Raw genomic sequence first — 19,984 nt, forward strand, 5'->3', positions numbered from 1 at the left:
CACACACACACACACACACACACACACACGCATGCACAGAGCCAACCACAGAATACCATGAGAGAGCCTCACCCAGTTTCCAACACACTTCAAATGATGGGCAGATCTGCTTCCTGACAGCCCTTCTGCAGGAAATAGGCACCTCACAGCCAAGGCCATAACTGGGTAGATGCACGCCAAGGTCCCTGAGGAAACTGTAGATTCCTATCATCAAGTGCATGCCTATGCCTAGAGCAGCGTCCACAGAGCAAACCGACCAAGCACCATAAGAGGACGACAGGTACTATAGCTTATGGCCCCTTTTAACTAGACCTGAAACCCAAAGTGCCAAAGACACTTGATTTCAGCTTAAGAGAAGAAACATTTAAAAACACCAAGGCTTCGTAATATCTGCAACTGAGGTGTATTTTAAGATCTACAAACTATCAGTCAGCATTTACCCCAAGACAGAACTTGAGCAAAGTTGAATAGGATTTCTCTTTGTAAAAACATCACAGAGAAGGTTTCTTTTAAAAAGACAATGATTTATAAACTGAACAAAATGTCTCCCAAAGAAAAACCGTTTCTTACCTTTGAGCCAACGAGAGTGTAGAGCCACTGGATGGTCTCGTTGTGGTTAATGACGCCGTTCATCCCATCCACATACAACATAATCTGGCCCAAAGCTGTGGATGAGAGAAGCAAACAAGGAAATGTCATGGATTTACATGTAAATGTTGTCTTCGATGATCATGTGGTCAGCTGAGATCTTCGAACTTAAGGGCAACAGTCTGTGAGGAACCGACTCTGAGGATAAGTGCTAGGCGCTGAAATCAGCTAAATTTCATTTCAAAACTAAAAGAGACAGGAGGTATTCTGACCTCTGGAGGATAGAACCAAGGCACCAAGGGGGGGGGGAAGGGAAAGGGAAAGGAGGAGGAGGAAGAAGGGGAGGAAGAGGAGCAGGAGGAGGGGGGGAGGGGGAGGAGAGGGAGGAGGAAACAAGAATGCTCACAGAACTGGCATTTATATCAAGATGAATACTGGCCTCAGTTCTAGAACTCAGCAAACACAGTAACCCAAAGCCACGTCCTAACATGTAATACACTTTTGTTAAAAGAATTAAAAAGCAAGCAATGAAAGTTTAAGCATCACCTAATTCAATTAAACACTCAAATTTTCACTTTTAAAGGAGGAAAGCTGTTGGTATGTGGCTCTGAGGAAGAGCCCTCCTGGCTCCGAGTCCCTCTGTAGAAACACAAAGGGGCAGGTTTGTCACACTGAATGTTATGACTGAGTCTGTTCTTTGAGCATCTCTCTTCTTATATTTTCCAAGTTTTCTACCGTAAGCATCATGTTACTTCTGTGATATAAAGCAAACAATAAAAAAATGTCAAAAACCAGCCCAAGCAAGGTATGAGATGCTTTTCATGGTTTTCAGGCTCTTTCACTAGTGTGACCGTCCTCCTTTGGGAAGACCAGTGCCCACTCCATGAAGAACTCTGAAGATGAGGATTCAGCACTTCCAGCCTCATTTCTTCCCTCCCCCTCCCCACCTCCCAAGGTGAACTGGCAGTTATGCAGAGCAGGGGACTGGGTACCACAGCCTCTTTCCATTCCTCAGTCCTCCTGTTGAAGTCCACCCTCTTAGCCTTTTCTGTAAGTTGGCCTGAGGACACAGGGAGAGTCATGGACAAACCCCTGGAAGCCGGGGTACACCCTCCTTGCACCAGGCTGAGGAGCCTGGAATGGTGGTTTCCACCCAGACTGCTCAGGGCCTCTGACCGCAGTGAATGGGGAAAGCTGGGCCACTGCTACAGAAAGGGAAGGCAAATGAAGAGTTAAATCCCCAATCGATTCTATTTCCTGATCACACTGGAGGTAGCGCTACCACAAAGTTCATGTTTAACTCAGTCCAAGTGTCTGATCATGCTACCTTGGCATATAACACTAGACCATCAGAAGCCTGTCCACTAATCAGATCTCTAGCATCTCAACTTCAAAGCTAGAGCTCTCATCCTGCAAAGCCCACTCTGGACACAAGATGGTGCTAAAGAGACTCAACTGGGCTAACACCACACCAAGATTCAACGGCCAGACCCACACACCCAAAGGTGGGCCTGAGAATAAAATCACCCAGAAAAGAAGTCTGTGTCCCAGAAACACACCCGTCCGAGTGACAAGTTATAGCTTTACTTTTTTATACTTAGCTATGTGATCCAATTGAAATAATTTTTGTGCAAAGTTGAGGTTTAGATTGAAGTTTGTTTATATTTAGCTATACAATTCATTTAACACCATTGTTTGAAAAGACCCCCCTCGTCTTTTTGAAACAGGATCTCCCTATAGCCCCAGCTGGCTTGGAACTGGCTATGTAGACCAGGCTGGCCTCAATCTCACAGAGATCCGCCCGCCTCTGCCTCTGCCTCCCAAGTGCTGGGACTAAAGGCATGCGCCACCACGTCTGGCTTATGGTTTTTGTATATTTTCAAAAATCCATAGACTGTGTTTGTGAGGGTTGATTTCTACTCCCTTAATCTACTTGACAACATCACATTATCTTGATTATAGCTTTGTTTAAGTCTTCAGATCAGGTACTGTGATTCCTCCTATTTCACTTTTCTTTCTCAAAATGATTTTGACTATTTTTGTTCTTTTTCATATAAATGTAATATAAATTCTATATTCAGTTTGTCTACATCACTAAAAAAAAAAGTCTGGAGCAGGGCTGGGGTGATGGCTCAGCTGTTGAAGCACTTAACACCCAAGCATGAGGACCAGAGTTCAGATCCCCAGATCTCAAGCACATATGTGGCACAGGGCTAGAAGAAGGAGTCACAGATGTCCAGAGCAAACTGGCTACCCACACTAGCCATACCAGTGAGCTCTGGGCTTGGTTGAGAGACCCTGTTTCAATGAATAAGGTAAAAGAGTGACTGGGGATAATTCTCAGCATCTGTCCAGCCTCCGCGCGTGTGCACTCACATATATGCAAATATGCATACACACACATGCACGCATGCAATGTACACACATACACGTGAAAAAAGACAATAATTCTGAACACTGGGGTTTATAACTTTTGAGAGACCACCTCTACTAGGTGAGACTTTCAGTTTACAAACCCACATAGCTCATTAATTTAGAGCTCCTCTGATTGCCTTCGTTTGTGTTTAGTTTTCAATTGTAGATTTGGTACATGGTTTATGGTTTTGTTTTTGAAATTTATAAGTAGTCCTGTTCTTTGGAGCTATTATAGATAGTTTTATAAATTTTTCCATTCCCTGTTGCTTATTAGCAGATAGAAATAAAAGTGATTTTTGTGCGTTGGCTTTGAATCCTATAACTTTGTTAAACATTCCTCTAGGAGGCTCTGATTTTTTATTTTGTTTCTGTAGACTGACTTGTGTTTCCTACACAAGCAGTAACATTATCTGTGAAAAAGAAATTTTTTTCTTCCTTACCACACCATGTCCCCTGCTGCCTTACCGTGCTAGTTAAGAGTGTAATATTGGAATGTAATGTTCAACAGAATATTGCCATAAATCCAAGGAGTGGAGAAAGAACACTTCCCTGCCCTGTTCCCAACATTAAGAGGGAATACATTTAGCTCTTTATCGTTAATTATAATGCTAGATGTTGGCTTTTGTAAATTGCCTTTTATAAAGGTGTGGAAGTTTCCTCAAACATCTAGATTGCTAAGAGGTTCTGTGATCATGAACAGATGATGAATTTTGTCACGTACCTTTTCTACATCAACCACTATGATCATGTGGTTCTTCTTCAGGCTGTTGACAGGATGGTTTACAGACTGAATTTCCAATGTCAAATGAGCCTTGCATTCCCTCTGGCCATTATTCTTTTTATATATTGCTGGGTTTGATTTGCTAACATTTTGTTAAGTAGTTTTGTACGTTTGTCTACAATACATATTGGTCTGCAGTGTCCTGGCTGGCTTTCATACCTTGCTAATGCTGGCTTCATGAAATGAGCTGAGACGTGTCCTCTCATCTTCTGGAAGAGCTTGTATAAAATTGGTTTTATTTTGTCTTGAGATGTTTGGTAGAACTTGCCAGGAAACCATCTGGGCCTAGAGATTCCTTTTTCCCCAGGTTAACTGCAAGCTAACCTTCTGTAAAAGTCATCATTAGTAACGGTTAGAGCTAGGTGGCTTATTGCCTTCATTTGGGGTCTAAGAGGAACAGTCCGCTTCTCTAAGCTGTCTATTGTGTGAGTGAGTTGTTCATAGTGTTCTGCTGCTCCCTAACAGGCCTCTTCTCACCTCTAAAGCTGGCAATCAGTGTTTTCTCCCACATCCCTGTCTCCTCCCGGTCAATTTTATTTTTCTTTTCACAGAACCAGCTCTTAATTTTTCTTAGTTTTCAATTTCAATAATTTCTTGTTATTTCCTTTCTTCTACTTAGATTACTTTTTAATCCTTATTCTTTTTTGTTAAGTTGGGAGCCTACATGACTTCCTTCTTTTCCAACACAAGCCTGTGGGGCTGCAATTTCCCCTCCATGTATCACATCTCACAGATTTTGATATATTGTATTTTCATTTTGTGCAAAATATTTTCTAATTTCCTTTGAGAGTTTGTCTTTGACACATGGATTATTCTGAAGCCTGTTGATTTCCAAGTGTTTGGACACACTATTATCTTTCCATTACTGATTTAGTTTAATTCCATTATAACCAGAAAACATATCTGATTTCAATTCTTTAAAATTTGTTATGGTTTGCTTTACAACTCAGGATATGCTCTATCTTGGTCAATGTTTTTTGGGTGTTTGAAGGGACGTATATTCTGTTATAGCTGGGTGGAGTGTTCTGCAAATGCCAACTGGGCTAGTTGGCTGACGGTGCTGTTCAGTCCCTCTGCAGCCTTCCTAATCTCCAGGTCCGCTGTTCACCAAGAGGGAAAAGTGAATTCTCCAAAGTGCAACCGGGTTTTTCTATTTCTTTCTATTCTTTCAGCTTGGGCTTTGTGGATGCCGTAGCTCCGGCTATGTGGATGAGCTGGCCCTTGGTCACAGTGATGTTTTCTCTCTCTCGCTCTCACTCTTGTCTACTTCTCATAGCGATGTGGCCACTTCTTCTTTCTTCTGATTAGTATTTTGCTTGATTTTTGTGTCTGTATCTTTTTGCTCTGTAGCTGGGTTTTCTGTTTGTCTATTCTGATAAGCTCTGTCTTTAACTGCTGTGATTAGACCAGTCTTATTTCAAGCAATTGTTGACGTGTTTGATTTAGGTCTATCAGCTACTGAGCATATCTGATGAGCTTCTAATTTTATTTACTATGTATTTTATTTCTAACTATTAAAATCCTCTCTCTCTTCACCTGGAATTTGTATCTTTCTGTTGACCTTAGTGGTGTTTACATTTCGTACCTGAAGGAAATTTACACTTCTGCATTTCAGCCTTTCACAAACCCAGTGTCTGTACCACCTTAGCACTGATCTATTGCTTTGTCTTTTCCCAGTCAAGATGAAGTCTTCCTAGCTTATTGTATAACAAGTAATTCTGGCTTAGGTCCTGGATATTTTGAAAATCATGTTAAGAAACTGGCTTTTGTTTAAGCGTTACAGAGAAAACACTGTTTTGTTTAAGCATGCAGTTAACATGCCTCACTCTGAGCCATGAGTTCTGACCTTCCTTCCACAGCCTATGGCTCCCAAATCAGTTCGGTTTTCCAAGCCTGTGCTGCACCATTTGGACTAGTCCTATATTAGGATCACACAGTGGCCAGGAGGAACCCAGGCTGAGGGAACTTGCTTGGTTTTCTAAGTCTTTGGCACATTATTTAGGACATGCATTCATACAAGCTCAGTTCATGATGAGCCTAGGGAGCCACGCAAAGCTGTAGCTCACATTCTTTAGCTCTACCTTCTCCTCTGTCCCCTTAGTATCTTTAGGTCATCTGAGGCTCCCTGTGCTCGACAGCTTCATCAGCTTGGCACACCTGCGAAGAGGGGGCAGAGCCTCACTTGGGGAATGTCCTTTATCATTATCTGGTAGTCATGTCTGAGCCATTGTGGGATGTGGGAGGGCTCAGCCCACTGTAAGTGGTGTCACCCGTGGGCAGGTGGTCCTGGGTTATAAAAGAAAGCAGACTGAGCACAGGCCAGAGAAGCAGGCCAGTAAGCAATGTCCTTCTATAGTCTGTGCTTTGGTTGCTGCCCCCCACCCTGCTCCCCCTGGCTCCTACCCTGAACTGTGATCAGGCTGTGTAAGCCAAGTAAACCCTTTCCTCCTCAAGTTAGTTTTGGTAAGAGCGTTTCATCACAGGAACAGAAGGCTAATAAGGACACTTCCCTTTTGGCTTTTTACTTGTTTCCCTGATGGTATCCATACCTGGTGTTCAGCAGTAGAACAGAGGAGGAGAAAAGCACAACCAGGCTTCTCCCGTCCTCTTGTGACCACTGCCTCTCCTAATCAGATGTTAGGTTACCTGCAAGCTTCTACTGATCCCAAGGGTCCCCATAGCTGGTCTCAGCTGGGGACAGTGGGTGTAGCAAGACAGGAGAGTAAGAAGTACGGGTGTCTGAGTGTTTGGGGTCTCTTTCCACTCAAGCTATAATGCTTCTGGAAGTCTCTCTACCCACATCGATTCCCATGCCTGGGTTCAAGTTGATCTGAGTACAGACAGAAGAGAACAGTGAATTCACCATCCATCAATTTCAAATCCTAGACTTCTTCCTCAGTTTGCCTGTGACTGTTACTTTTAGAGCCTTCAAATGTTTGCTCCCTGTATCTCACCCCAGGCTTCGTAGTTGTACTTGGTGGAATAGACAGGGTCATGTTCTACTCAGTCCATCTCAACTGGAACTGAGCTTTCTGGCCAGAGCTTTCTGGCATGCCTTTAGGGGGAGAACCTTAGAAGCACTGTGGATGGAGGCAGCAGATCCTGTGGCCGGGTCCACTGAAGCCTGCCTCATAATTGAAGCCTGTGGTTCTCAGCCATGGCTCTCCATCCCTTCCTTTCCCCTTTCTTCCCCTTCTCCCCTCCCTCCTTTTTTCCTTTTGAAGGTAGAGACCCTTTCCGTCAAGGCACTCTTCAAAGTAAGCTTGGCCCAGGCCACAGGTGACCAGAAGTGGTGCTGAGGCTCTGCCTCCTTCTGGAGTGATCAGGGTCCCTGACGCAGCTCACAGCCCTCCACCCCCCAGGCTCCAGCTGGAGCTCATTCTACTCTTGCAGTTTCAGACTGCACTGATGAGTTGTGAAATCAATGTAGCAAGTCTCAGCCAACAATGTGCTGTTTTTAGTAAATAAAGCCATGGAAAATAGAGTGCCTGCACCTATGAGGGAAAGGGTTATTCTTGTTTTTGTTGTACCTTATATATCTATATATAGCTGCATATATATTATATAGAGATATATAATTTTTATTTATTTACTTTTCTTGAGACAGGGTCTCACTGTGTAGCCCTAGCTGGCCTGATGTAGACCAGGCTGGCCTCGAACTTAGAGAGATTGTCTGCCTCTACCTCCTAAGTGGTAGGATTAAAGATGTGCATGGCCACATCTAGCCCTCTATACACCCTTTTATCCTTCAGGTCTTCAACCAATAAAGCTTGGAATAGACTGTGCCAGACTCAGTCTCTTTCCTCATCCTCCACCTCTAGGGAGTCACTTAATTCCCACCTCAGGTTTTCCTCCGATGAGGGTCTGAAGTCACCCTTCCTTCCGCCAGGACTGCCACAGGTCTAGTTTCTACTGCTGCGTAGAATTCATAGAACTCAGATGCGTCCAACCTTCTGGGATTACTGCCCACATTGTAGTCTAAAAAGTTCACACTCAAAAACTGTGCAACTGAGTTTTAAAAAACAAACAAAATCTCATATGGCTTTAAATACGTTTATGATTTTTGTTGGACCACATTTGGCTATCCTGGGGCACATATGGCCCACAGACCATGAGTTGGACACACTTGCTCCCGATGAAGGAATGGCTGGTCCTAGCTGGTCTGCTAACTCTGGCTTGCCACACCTTACCACTGAATTTTCCATAGTGTTAGACATGTCACCTGAAGCTGGACAAGATTCTATCTCCCTCTGGCCAAAGGACAGGGCCCCAGGCTCTGTACCCCACATACCCACCACCTGCTGATCTTCCTTACATCTTATTCAGACCTGATCTCCTGTCTCTGAGCCTTGCTCTGACATCTCAGCTAGTTACATACTTTAAGAGCACTGGCTGCTGTTACCAAGGACCCCGGTTCAATTCTCAACATCACACGGTGGCTAACAACTGGCAGTAATTCCAGTTCCAGGGGTCGCATTTAAGTAATTAGAAAAACATATTCAGTCCACAAACCAGAGGTAAGCTCGAATTTTTTAGTTCTTTATCTTTATGAGTGCGTATGTGTATGAATATGTTCCTGTGTGTGCACATACATGTGGGGGGGTGCACATGGAAGCCAGGTCACTGTCAGGTGTATGCACACCCGTGTGTGGGGTGCACATGGAGACCAGGTCACTGCCAGGTGTATGCGCACACATGTGTGTGGGGTGCATAAGGAGGCTGGGTCACTGTCAGGTGTATGCACACACATGTGTGGGGTGCACATGGAGACTGGGTCACTGTCAGGTGTATGCGCACACATGTGTGGGGTGCACATGGAGACCGGGTCACTGTCAGGTGTATGCGCACACATGTGTGGGGTGCACATGGAGACTGGGTCACTGTCAGGTGTATGCGCACACATGTGTGGGGTGCACATGGAGACTGGGTCACTGTCAGGTGTATGCGCACACATGTGTGGGGTGCACATGGAGACTGGGTCACTGTCAGGTGTATGCGCACACATGTGTGGGGTGCACATGGAGACTGGGTCACTGTCAGGTGTATGCGCACACATGTGTGGGGTGCACATGGAGACTGGGTCACTGTCAGGTGTATGCGCACACATGTGTGGGGTGCACATGGAGACTGGGTCACTGTCAGGTGTATGCGCACACATGTGTGGGGTGCACATGGAGACTGGGTCACTGTCAGGTGTATGCGCACACATGTGTGGGGTGCACATGGAGACTGGGTCACTGTCAGGTGTATGCGCACACATGTGTGGGGTGCACATGGAGACTGGGTCACTGTCAGGTGTATGCGCACACATGTGTGGGGTGCACATGGAGACTGGGTCACTGTCAGGTGTATGCGCACACATGTGTGGGGTGCACATGGAGACTGGGTCACTGTCAGGTGTATGCGCACACATGTGTGGGGTGCACATGGAGACTGGGTCACTGTCAGGTGTATGCGCACACATGTGTGGGGTGCACATGGAGACTGGGTCACTGTCAGGTGTATGCGCACACATGTGTGGGGTGCACATGGAGACTGGGTCACTGTCAGGTGTATGCGCACACATGTGTGGGGTGCACATGGAGACTGGGTCACTGTCAGGTGTATGCGCACACATGTGTGGGGTGCACATGGAGACTGGGTCACTGTCAGGTGTATGCGCACACATGTGTGGGGTGCACATGGAGACTGGGTCACTGTCAGGTGTATGCGCACACATGTGTGGGGTGCACATGGAGACTGGGTCACTGTCAGGTGTATGCGCACACATGTGTGGGGTGCACATGGAGACTGGGTCACTGTCAGGTGTATGCGCACACATGTGTGGGGTGCACATGGAGACTGGGTCACTGTCAGGTGTATGCGCACACATGTGTGGGGTGCACATGGAGACTGGGTCACTGTCAGGTGTATGCGCACACATGTGTGGGGTGCACATGGAGACTGGGTCACTGTCAGGTGTATGCGCACACATGTGTGGGGTGCACATGGAGACTGGGTCACTGTCAGGTGTATGCACACACATGTGTGGGGTGCACATGGAGACCAGGTCACTGCCAGGTGTATGCGCACACGTGTGTGTGGGGTGCACAAGGAGACCGGGTCACTGTCAGGTGTATGCACACACGTGTGTGTGGGGTGCACATGGAGACCGGGTCACTGTCAGGTGTATGCACACACATGTGTGTGGGGTGCACATGGAGACCAGGTCACTGCCAGGTGTATGCGCACACGTGTGTGGGGGGGGCATAAGGAGACCGGGTCACTGTCAGGTGTATGCACACACATGTGTGTGGGGTGCACATGGAGACCGGGTCACTGTCAGGTGTATGTGCACACGTGTGTGGGGTGCACATGGAGACTGGGTCACTGTCAGGTGTATGCACACACGTGTGTGGGGGGTGCACATGGAGACCGGGTCACTGTCAGGTGTATGTGCACACGTGTGTGGGGTGCACATGGAGACTGGGTCACTGTCAGGTGTATGCACACACGTGTGTGGGGGGTGCACATGGAGACCGGGTCACTGTCAGGTGTATGTGCACACGTGTGTGGGGTGCACATGGAGACTGGGTCACTGTCAGGTGTATGCACACACGTGTGTGGGGGGTGCACATGGAGACCGGGTCACTGTCAGGTGTATGTGCACACGTGTGTGGGGTGCACATGGAGACTGGGTCACTGTCAGGTGTATGCACACACGTGTGTGGGGGGTGCACATGGAGACCGGGTCACTGTCAGGTGTATGTGCACACGTGTGTGGGGTGCACATGGAGACTGGGTCACTGTCAGGTGTATGCACACACGTGTGTGGGGGGTGCACATGGAGACCGGGTCACTGTCAGGTGTATGTGCACACGTGTGTGGGGTGCACATGGAGACTGGGTCACTGTCAGGTGTATGCACACACGTGTGTGGGGGGTGCACATGGAGACCGGGTCACTGTCAGGTGTATGTGCACACGTGTGTGGGGTGCACATGGAGACTGGGTCACTGTCAGGTGTATGCACACACGTGTGTGGGGGGTGCACATGGAGACCGGGTCACTGTCAGGTGTATGTGCACACGTGTGTGGGGTGCACATGGAGACTGGGTCACTGTCAGGTGTATGCACACACGTGTGTGGGGGGTGCACATGGAGACCGGGTCACTGTCAGGTGTATGTGCACACGTGTGTGGGGTGCACATGGAGACTGGGTCACTGTCAGGTGTATGCACACACGTGTGTGGGGGGTGCACATGGAGACCGGGTCACTGTCAGGTGTATGTGCACACGTGTGTGGGGTGCACATGGAGACTGGGTCACTGTCAGGTGTATGCACACACATGTGTGTGGGGTGCACATGGAGACCAGGTCACTGCCAGGTATCTTCAATCATTCTCCATCTTTTAAAAAATTTTAAGGGCCCACCCAGGGATGCCTTCACTTGGGCTGGGCATGGTGGCACATACCTTTAGTCCCAACACTTGGGAGGCTGAGGTAGGCAGATCACTGTGAGTTCAAGACCAGCCTGGTCTACATAGTGAGTTCCAGGACAGCTGGGGCTACAGGGAAAGCCTGTCTCAAAAAAGACCCCCCCCAAAAAATTTTAAAACGTATTTGTTATTTAATGTGTATGAGTGTTTTACCTACATGTGCATTAAGTGCACCCATGTCATACAATGCCCATGAAAACCAGAAGAGGGGATCAGATCCCCTGGGACTGGACTTACTGCTGGTTTTTAGCTACCCTGTGATGCTGAGAATTGAACCTGGGTCTTCTGTAAGAGCAGCCAATGCTCTTAATCGTTGAGAGTCTCTCCAGCCCTCCACCTTACTTTTTGAGATAGTCTTTCACTATGGAGCACATCAATTCAGCTGAACTAGCAAACCCTAGGGATCTACCTGTCTCTGCCTCCCCAGCTCTAAGATTACAGGCAGCCTGTGCCTGGTTCTTTTACATAGGTCCTGGGGTGTTGAACTCAGGTACGTTTCCGCAACAAGCACTTAACTGCACTAAGCCATTTCTATCCTTTTTTTTTCTTTTTAATCTAACTCTAAATTTTTGCAGTGGTGGATATCAAACCCACGGTCTTGCATGTTAGGAAGCACTCTGCCTCTGAGGTACATTCCTGGTCCTTGTTCCAGTGACTGGTATAAGGCACATCTGGCAAAATTGGCCTGGGTCAGTAACAAAAGAATTTACAACACATTAGACATACATAAGAATACAATCCCAAACTAGCTGTTGCCTGCTTGTTCCTGTCCTCTCCGTCAGCCAAAGATGCCCCAAATGCCACAGCCAAATGGGAAGTCCCTTCTTGGCAGAAGCATCGACTTTCTCAACAAAGCGCTCTTGAAAATTGCTGTGAGGGTCATTTTTAATCAAGCCTTCCTCCTTTCTTTCACTCTGTGATAGGTGTAGAGGCTGGGCGGCTAAGCCAGCCCAGCAGTCGTCTCCCATTGCCTGGCTGTAGGTGATGCCCTGACATATGGGTCTGAAGCACAATTGGCTCCCTTAGCTGCTTTTCAAGAACTTGGAGGGCAACTTCAGTTTATCTCAAATTGACTGAAACCTCTCCCACCCCAACCCTTCACTGGGGTCTGTGCAAGTGTCCACTGGGTGACTGTTGACATCAGAGGGCCAAAGCTCCATCCTCAGATACAGGAGCACTGCCATTGTTCTGAAGAGCTCTACCCCGTGAAAAAGCATGAGATTCGGCTACCCATACTCAGAGCACTGCTGGTTCACATTTCCTAACCTCCAGTCAACATTCCCACGCCTCAGACCACATTTTCTCTCTTGCTCTGAAATAGCCCTACACTCTACTCTTGAAGAGGTAGATTTGAGACTAGGGGTTCCTCACCCTCACATCTGGCTATCTTACAAATAAACTCTTTTTTAGATTTCAGTGAGTGGTGTGGGTGCAGCAGGCAAAATTGGCCTGGGTCAGTAACAAAATATTCCAAAACGGCTCCATATGATATTTTACCATTTGAAAATGTGACAGGAAATCATTATTTTTCTACCAAAAGTACAAAAAAAAGGATAAATCCTAAGAAAAATGTAAAATTCTCTAACCATAAGGGCAATATTTAGCTACCTGGTAAATATCATTGAGTGACCTCACATGACTTGCCCATTGGGAATGGAGGCAGGGATGCTGTTGTGGGACTGGAAACAGTCAGTTCTTCCTAAGAGGCCAAAGGGATAAACACAAAGACAGGCAATGCTTTCTTCAACCTCACAGTGGGGCTCTGACCACCTGCTGTGAACTTCCCAGTTTAGGTTAGTTCCAGAGAGGAACACACACAACACAGCTAGTACTTAACCCTGATCTGATCTGTAAAGGGTTTCCAAGCTGAAGACGGGATCCCAACTTGTTTCAATCAGACCATTGAAATTCCTTCTGAACTCTGAAATGGATTTGTTGATCTCTAATCTCCATTACTCAGCAACCCCCACCCCTACAAATATTAAAAGAGGCAGAAGATTCGATATTCTTGGAACTAAACGAAGACCTCAGAGTTCACATTATTATTTTCTTCCACTTAATTGTCTGGCCTAAATAACAAGCCCCGACCCAGTTTTCCCCAAGGGCAACTGTCAAAGAAATGCTCTGTCAACACGGATTACTTCATGAAAGTTAAGTGGAGTAGGCTGCCAATCCCAGGGTTAGACAAAACTGTCATCAGCGGGAAGAGCTCCAACAAGGTGTCAAAGCTCCGAGCTCCCCGCTTACATTTAACACATGTAAAACAATTGGTAACTCTGGGAAGAGGGAAGGGATTGATTGGGATCGCTCACATAGGCCTTTCTGGTCAACATTTGTTCCCTCAGGATATCATGGAGCCAAGTGCTCAGCTTCCTCTTCCTCCATGTAACGACACACTGAGAACTGGTCTGGGTCTGTCTGTTCACACGCCTTCCCACCAGCAGCTGCTTAAATTCTGATTCTCATTCTTGAGGTTTCAAAGACCCTTGCCAGCCACCAACATGGGAACAGCCTCATAACGCCAAGCTGTGGGGGCCTCGGTGACACCTGATGGCCTCGGTCTCTCTCAGCCGCTCCTGTTCTAGCTACATCCATACACTTGTCAGATAAGGTGAAACCAAGATGGAAGAAACATGGAACAGATTTGTAGGTTCTGAGCCTCCAAAACCTTTTGTCCGACTCCTAGTTCCTGCACAGAAGGAGAAGTAGCCACTTTAATGATGTGTTCTATAATGATTTTCCAGGACTTAAAGCCAGCAGATGCCCACAGCATCCTCAAGGTGACCCAGCCACAGGGGCGATGGGGCAGCCATGGGAGCAGGGCACCAGGGACCAGGCTGGTCTGAGTCACTCTTCTGGGTTCGGGTTCGCCATGTTTTTTCTACAGGGACCTGGGGTAGCACCCTAGCTCAGGGAAAAGGCCTTGACCAGTGACTCTGGGAGATGCATCTCCTACTGTGAGAGCCCATGAAGGAGGCATACCTAGGGGGCATCAGGCCAAGTGACATCCCTGCCTCCAGGCTCCCATGATAAAGGCGAGAGACGTGAGGTTTACAGAGCGATTAAACCCAAGAAACCAAGATGGGGCTCATAAACACCCCAAATTGTACAAGTGTGGGGTTGGTGTGAAAGGATGGGATGAGACACACAGCTGCTTGCATGGGCACGCTCAGTTTGCAGAAGATGGATGAGTGTCCAGGATGGAGGAGCAAAGATGCCCATGAATAGTTCTCTGATTTCCACACTCAGGAAAGGGCAACATCAAGGAACACTCAAAGGACTTGGGCCTGGGGGCAAGCAGACTGGCACGATACTCAACACTTTCTTACTCTGAAGAAGCCTGGGGGCGGGCACAGTTATGCATTCCTGAATGGAAGAAAAGGCCAACCTGGATCCGACAGAGTGAGCTGAGGATGTGTTGAGCACAGCACAGGCTGATAAACAGGCCATTCCTGCTGAGGCTTTGAGACTAACTAACGTCTGATGATTCAACTGTATCATCTGAGGGATAGGAGACTTAACCTGAAAACCCCCTAAGCTCTCCAGTTCCCAAGTTCCACTGCTCCCTAACATTACTCAAGACCTTTGTGGGGATGTAATGTGAAGTATCGGAAACTAGAGGGTGCACTTCTACTAGGTGGTTCCGCATGCAATTCAGGGCTTCACAGATGTGCCAGAGGGAACTCTTGGTGTTCTGGACTCTGCTGTTCTGGCTATAGATCTGGAATTACCTTCCAGCCAGCATCCAGACAGTGATGTGGCACAGATTGGGCTCCAGGTTTCCAGGCTGGCCACAGAGAATGGGCACTGTGTTAGAAGTCTTAAGCCATTGCTCTCCCATCCTTCCCCAACCCCTGGGGCCTTATCTCCACTACCTGATTTACCTAGTAATGGGTGTGAACCTGGCATCAGTGATTGTGAGGCCCCATAGGTAATTCTGAACAACCAGCGATGTGGATCACCTGTCTATGCTAAGTCAGCCTGTTACAGAAGGGCCAGACTTGATAAGGCTTCTGCCTTGCTAGGCTCTTCTCATATGGGCGCTGTATCAGCACCTGTCTCCAACCAAGCACAAACAGAAAGACAAACAGGAAAACTCTGAGTACCAGCATCCCAAAGACTATCCTTCACATTCTCCAATGAGAAGTTTTCCCAAGTTGTTGGTAAGCAGCAGGGTGCACGCAGGCGCATGACTAAGTGGACACACAGTTCCAAAAATTTAACTCAAACATTATGTCATAATCCTTACTTCATGGAACACAGTAAATGTCTCTACCCAGGTCAAGCCCTGAGTTTCTTCTTAGAGCTCCATAAGATGACACAGTAGACTGCTACAGGGGCTTTTCTAAAAATGAAGGTTCCATGTGGTCATCACCTGCCAGACCCTTACTTAAACCCAAACTCTTTATAAGACATTTGCTTAACGTGCCTCATGATGCTGTTTCATGATTTAGAGCAACAAGGCATACCATAATAGTCAGAACCAGAAACTGTCCTGTTGGGACCATAATCATCTGTGGGCCCCCAAATTATTGATGTTCCAAGAAGGAAAATGAAGAAAACATTTACTTTAAAAAGAGAAAAAAAAGACACAGAAATTTGATTTCTAGTGATTACACAAATACACTGTATTATCTACCTTCCAAAAGCTGAAATATTTATATTCATAGTAATAGCCATGGATGCATTTTCTCTGTGTGTACACTTCAAAAAACACTGTCAGATACACGCCATGGCACAGACAGAACTCTGAAAAGAGGCGTTAAGTGGAGCAGTGCCAACACTGAAGGGCACGTATGGAATGGCTGCACTTGGAAACGTCTAGAATGGGAGGGTTCAGAGACAGAAAAGGGGGTGAAGGATGGGGCTGGGGAGTTAGGGAAGGGATACTGGATGCTGAATTTCTGTTCGGGGATGGTGACAGAGTATTGGGAATAGAAGTGGTGATGATGAGGGTACAGAATTGTGATGGTTACTAATGCCCCAAATGACACAGCTGAATACTATTAACATGGCTTCATGATGTGCCCATGTTTTTACCACCACCACATCAATGACAAAATCCGATCATCAATACTGCCAGGCTGAAAATGAATGGTCCGACATCTATAGAAGACAATCCTAACTGTAAGATATTTGTGGCCTCAGGTGTCCTGGCCTTCTGACCAGCCATAGTCCTCCCAGGGCTGCATGTGTTTCCCTTTACACAGATACGGATGAGCCAGTACAGCACTTGCACAGCCAAGCAAGGCAGCGTGCACTCACCCCCCACCCACCCTGCCTCGTTGGCCCAAGAAGTAGATTCCATGTATTTATTAGCTATTTCCTGGAAGCTGTAATTACACGCTCATTAGGAGAGAACTGTTTTGCCACCCTATAGTCATGACTGGCTGTCGATGATTACTGTTTTGTTTTCATTTCTATAAATACACAAACATTTCACATGCCATCAGCTACTGAAACTGAATAAATACTTCGGACCGCAAATGTTCTACAGGAACAAGGAATAAGAACATTAGGACTGGGGAGCAGAAGTGGCTGGGGGCTCACAATGGCCTCTGATCCTTCACAGGCACAAGGGACACCAACAGGTGCCCAGATGTCTGTGATGCTCAGATTTTACAGGAGGCCAGGTACAGGCACATTTAAGGGGAAAAAAAATGTATTCACAGGCTCCTTAGGGGATGATAAAGGAAAAGTTGACAAACATTGTTTTATAGCCTATAACTAAATATTTTCCTTAAAGTTATCCCCCCACCAAACTCTGATAATTAGTCCCGCGTTAATGTTATCAGGCTTGACTCAGGCTTCTGTCTTTTCTGTACAGTGGGCAGCTGTCTATGAGGGGCATGCCCCTCCATAGGTTAGGCCCTCTTCTAGGTCCATAGGGCAGCTCCATCTTGGCCAGATGGACAGGGCACCAACTGGACCCCTTGTTTCATCAGAGCCTCGAGGAGACCTGGGAAGTAGGCCAGGGAAATGTTCCAAGTCTGGGTTCACAAGCCAAAGAGACTTGGCATTGCCTCATCCCAAACAAGCACCGGTGTATGCACGATTGACCTCCGGTGCCTGAAATTCCCCCTCTGGGGAAAAACAAACAAAGAGAAACCTTGGTGATGCTTCTTAAGGGGCTGCAGCAAACAAGAGACGGCCACATGCACTAGTTTCTTACAAGCTCAAGCAACTACCAGTAATGCCTCAAACCCGACACCTGGGAAGCACACAGCTTCTGGTCTCCTCTGGTTTCCATCAGCGGGCATCATATGCCCTCACTACCCTCAGTGGCCCTCCTTCCAGGGTCAGCACCTAGAGCTTCTGGGCCACCCTTGACTTTGGACTCTTACAATTAGATATAAAGACCAGCCTAAAGTAGACTCAGAATGGAAGGAGCAGGAGCAGCAGGCAGAGTTCCTGAGTGATGCCCAGGGTGGGAGCGCAGTCAGGTATGTCCTCTATTTTAATGCCAATTCATCTAGACAAGACGAGGCACACTGAGATGGGTCACCTCCCAAAACGTAGACTCACAAGCAAGCTGGCAAAGATGTCGCTGGACACAGAGTATGATTTCAGAGGACCAGAAGGAACAGATTTTGCAAAGCAGGGCTCTCTCTGACTTGCATTCATGCCATAAGACAGGTGAGGCTCACGTGTGTGGGCCGGCAGTTCATATGCTGTAGTCCAGGTGGTGGGACAGCATATTAACAACAAAGCCGACCCCTCCCAGGCGCCGTCTTCCACAGGCCCCTTCCCAGACCCTATGCCATAAGACAGGTGAGGCTCACATGTGTGGGCCGGCAGTTCATATGCTGTAGTCCAGGCGGTGGGACAGCATATTAACAAAGCCGACCCCTCCCAGGCGCCGTCTTCCACAGGCCCCTTCCCAGACCTGGGGAAGGGTCCCAGCAGAGTCCTTGTGGTTCTATAATTCACCAAAGGAAGGTTAGCTGTGGTCTCATCATGCTGATTTCCTTTTACGACCACAACAGACGCATCTCACAGAGCACAGACCTCCCTCTGGAAATACAGTGACCCTCTATATCTGTCTTTGCCCAGGTGAGGGGCTAAAATGTGGCACAGAGGAGCCTGGGGGAGTGCAAGGATTGGGGGACTGCAGGTGAAGCATACTAATCAGGAAACAGTAAGCATACACCACTACAGCTTTACAGGGAGAACTGAGAACACATTGAACAGCTTCCTTTGGGAGGAGGGACTGATCCAGTGGGGCTGCTGCCACTCCTCCCCTTCCTCCCCTTCCTCCTCTTGCTGCTAGGAGTAGGCTGGGGAGGTGGCTTTGTAAGGCAATCAAAAGCTGGAGGGGTCTGAAATCATTTAACCCTTACGACATCACCCTTCCTGAAACCTGAACAGGCTCCAGAAAAATCTCACTGGAAGACACTGTCAAAGAGCAGTAGGATGTGAGGACTCGCCGTGTGTGGTGAGGCCAAGAGAGAAGAGAATGCTTTACAACCTGGGTAGGTGGCTGAGCTGGTGACGGCCATGGGATGTTTCTTCTCCTGTGTTCTGTGGGAAACACAGGTTGCAACAGAGAGGGTGTCAGAGGAGGCAGGCCTGGCCTGAGAGTGAGCACAGCACAGGCAGGAAGCCATCCCACTCAACAGGGATGCAGCCCAGGAATGTAGCCTAAGGTGGGCCCAACAGGCACATTCCAAGAACCTGATATAGTGTTGATACATAAGAAATCAACTATGGGGGGGGCAGTCAGACACTAAAACCAAAGAGACAGCCCCAGCTAGGGCTAGGTAACTCCCATATTGCCATTGAGGTAAGACAGGAAGATTCCAGAATCTTATTTAAGTTTCAGCCATCTGAAAAATGAATAATCATACAGGGGAAATTTTAAAGTACACCTGGAGATAGAAAGGAAACTTCCAGAGAGCAGGTCAAACCAGAGAAATTAAGAAATCTAACTCACGCTCTCTCCGACCCGCAAGCTTCTCTCTCCCTCCTGGGTAGGTCCACTAGGCCCTCTGCGCCTTGACTCCCCCAGCCTCACTCACCCTCCCATCTCCCCAACCTGTATCTCCTCCTAGCCTGGGTCCTGTCCCATTCCTTGTCTTGGTGCCCCAGACACCTGGGGAACCACCACTGCTTCCTGATCCTGTGGATCCAGACCAACTCAGCTCCTTCTACAGTCCCGAGGGGTGCTCTGGCCCTGGCCCCGCCCTCACCTCCCTCTGCCTCCCTCAGTCTGCACAACACACCAGCCTCTTTCTTGGACACCATGGCTGACATTTCCTCTTCTTGATCCTTTGCATCCAGACCAACCCAGTTCCTCAGTGCAGTTCGCAGGGGCACTTGGGGCCACCTCCCACCCCCATCTTCCTTTGCATCTCTGGGGGGCATGGCCACCAGCTGCCCTAGACCAGCATCTTCCCTGGGCCAGGCTCCCAGGTCAGTCCAACCCCCAAATTCCTGAGGCCAAATCTATCCTGGAGCGATCCAGACCTTAGCAGAAAGCCTGAGTGATTCTGATCCTCATCTAACCTGGGCCTCTGTGGGAACTCCTGAAGACAAAAGCAATCTGGCCACTCCAATATAAAATCAAAAGAGAACTGGTAGTTTAGAGGAACCAGCCTTTCATGCCCAAAAAGTAAACCACAAAGAAACATAAAGTTCACAAAAAGTAGCAGACCTAAACCTGAAGGCTTGAGTCTCACACAAGAATCAGAAACTACAAAAGAAATTCACATGTCAAAATCACAG

General features: G+C 47.6%; 1 protein-coding gene across 1 annotated transcript in view; it reads right to left on the reverse strand.

Annotated features, from left to right (window-relative positions):
• The window catches only part of Fhod3 (formin homology 2 domain containing 3), a 224,969-nt gene that overhangs the window by 185,459 nt on the left and 19,526 nt on the right, over positions 1-19,984 (reverse strand). The window contains exon 2 of the mRNA XM_029563291.1: positions 571-665. Coding sequence (XP_029419151.1) covers positions 571-651 — 81 coding nt within the window. The 5' untranslated portion in view covers positions 652-665. The remainder of the gene's footprint in view (positions 1-570; positions 666-19,984) is intronic.

The sequence above is a fragment of the Nannospalax galili genome, unplaced genomic scaffold (genome assembly GCF_000622305.1).
Source record: "Nannospalax galili isolate Female #2095 unplaced genomic scaffold, S.galili_v1.0 scaffold15, whole genome shotgun sequence".
Lineage (NCBI taxonomy): Eukaryota > Metazoa > Chordata > Mammalia > Rodentia > Spalacidae > Nannospalax > Nannospalax galili.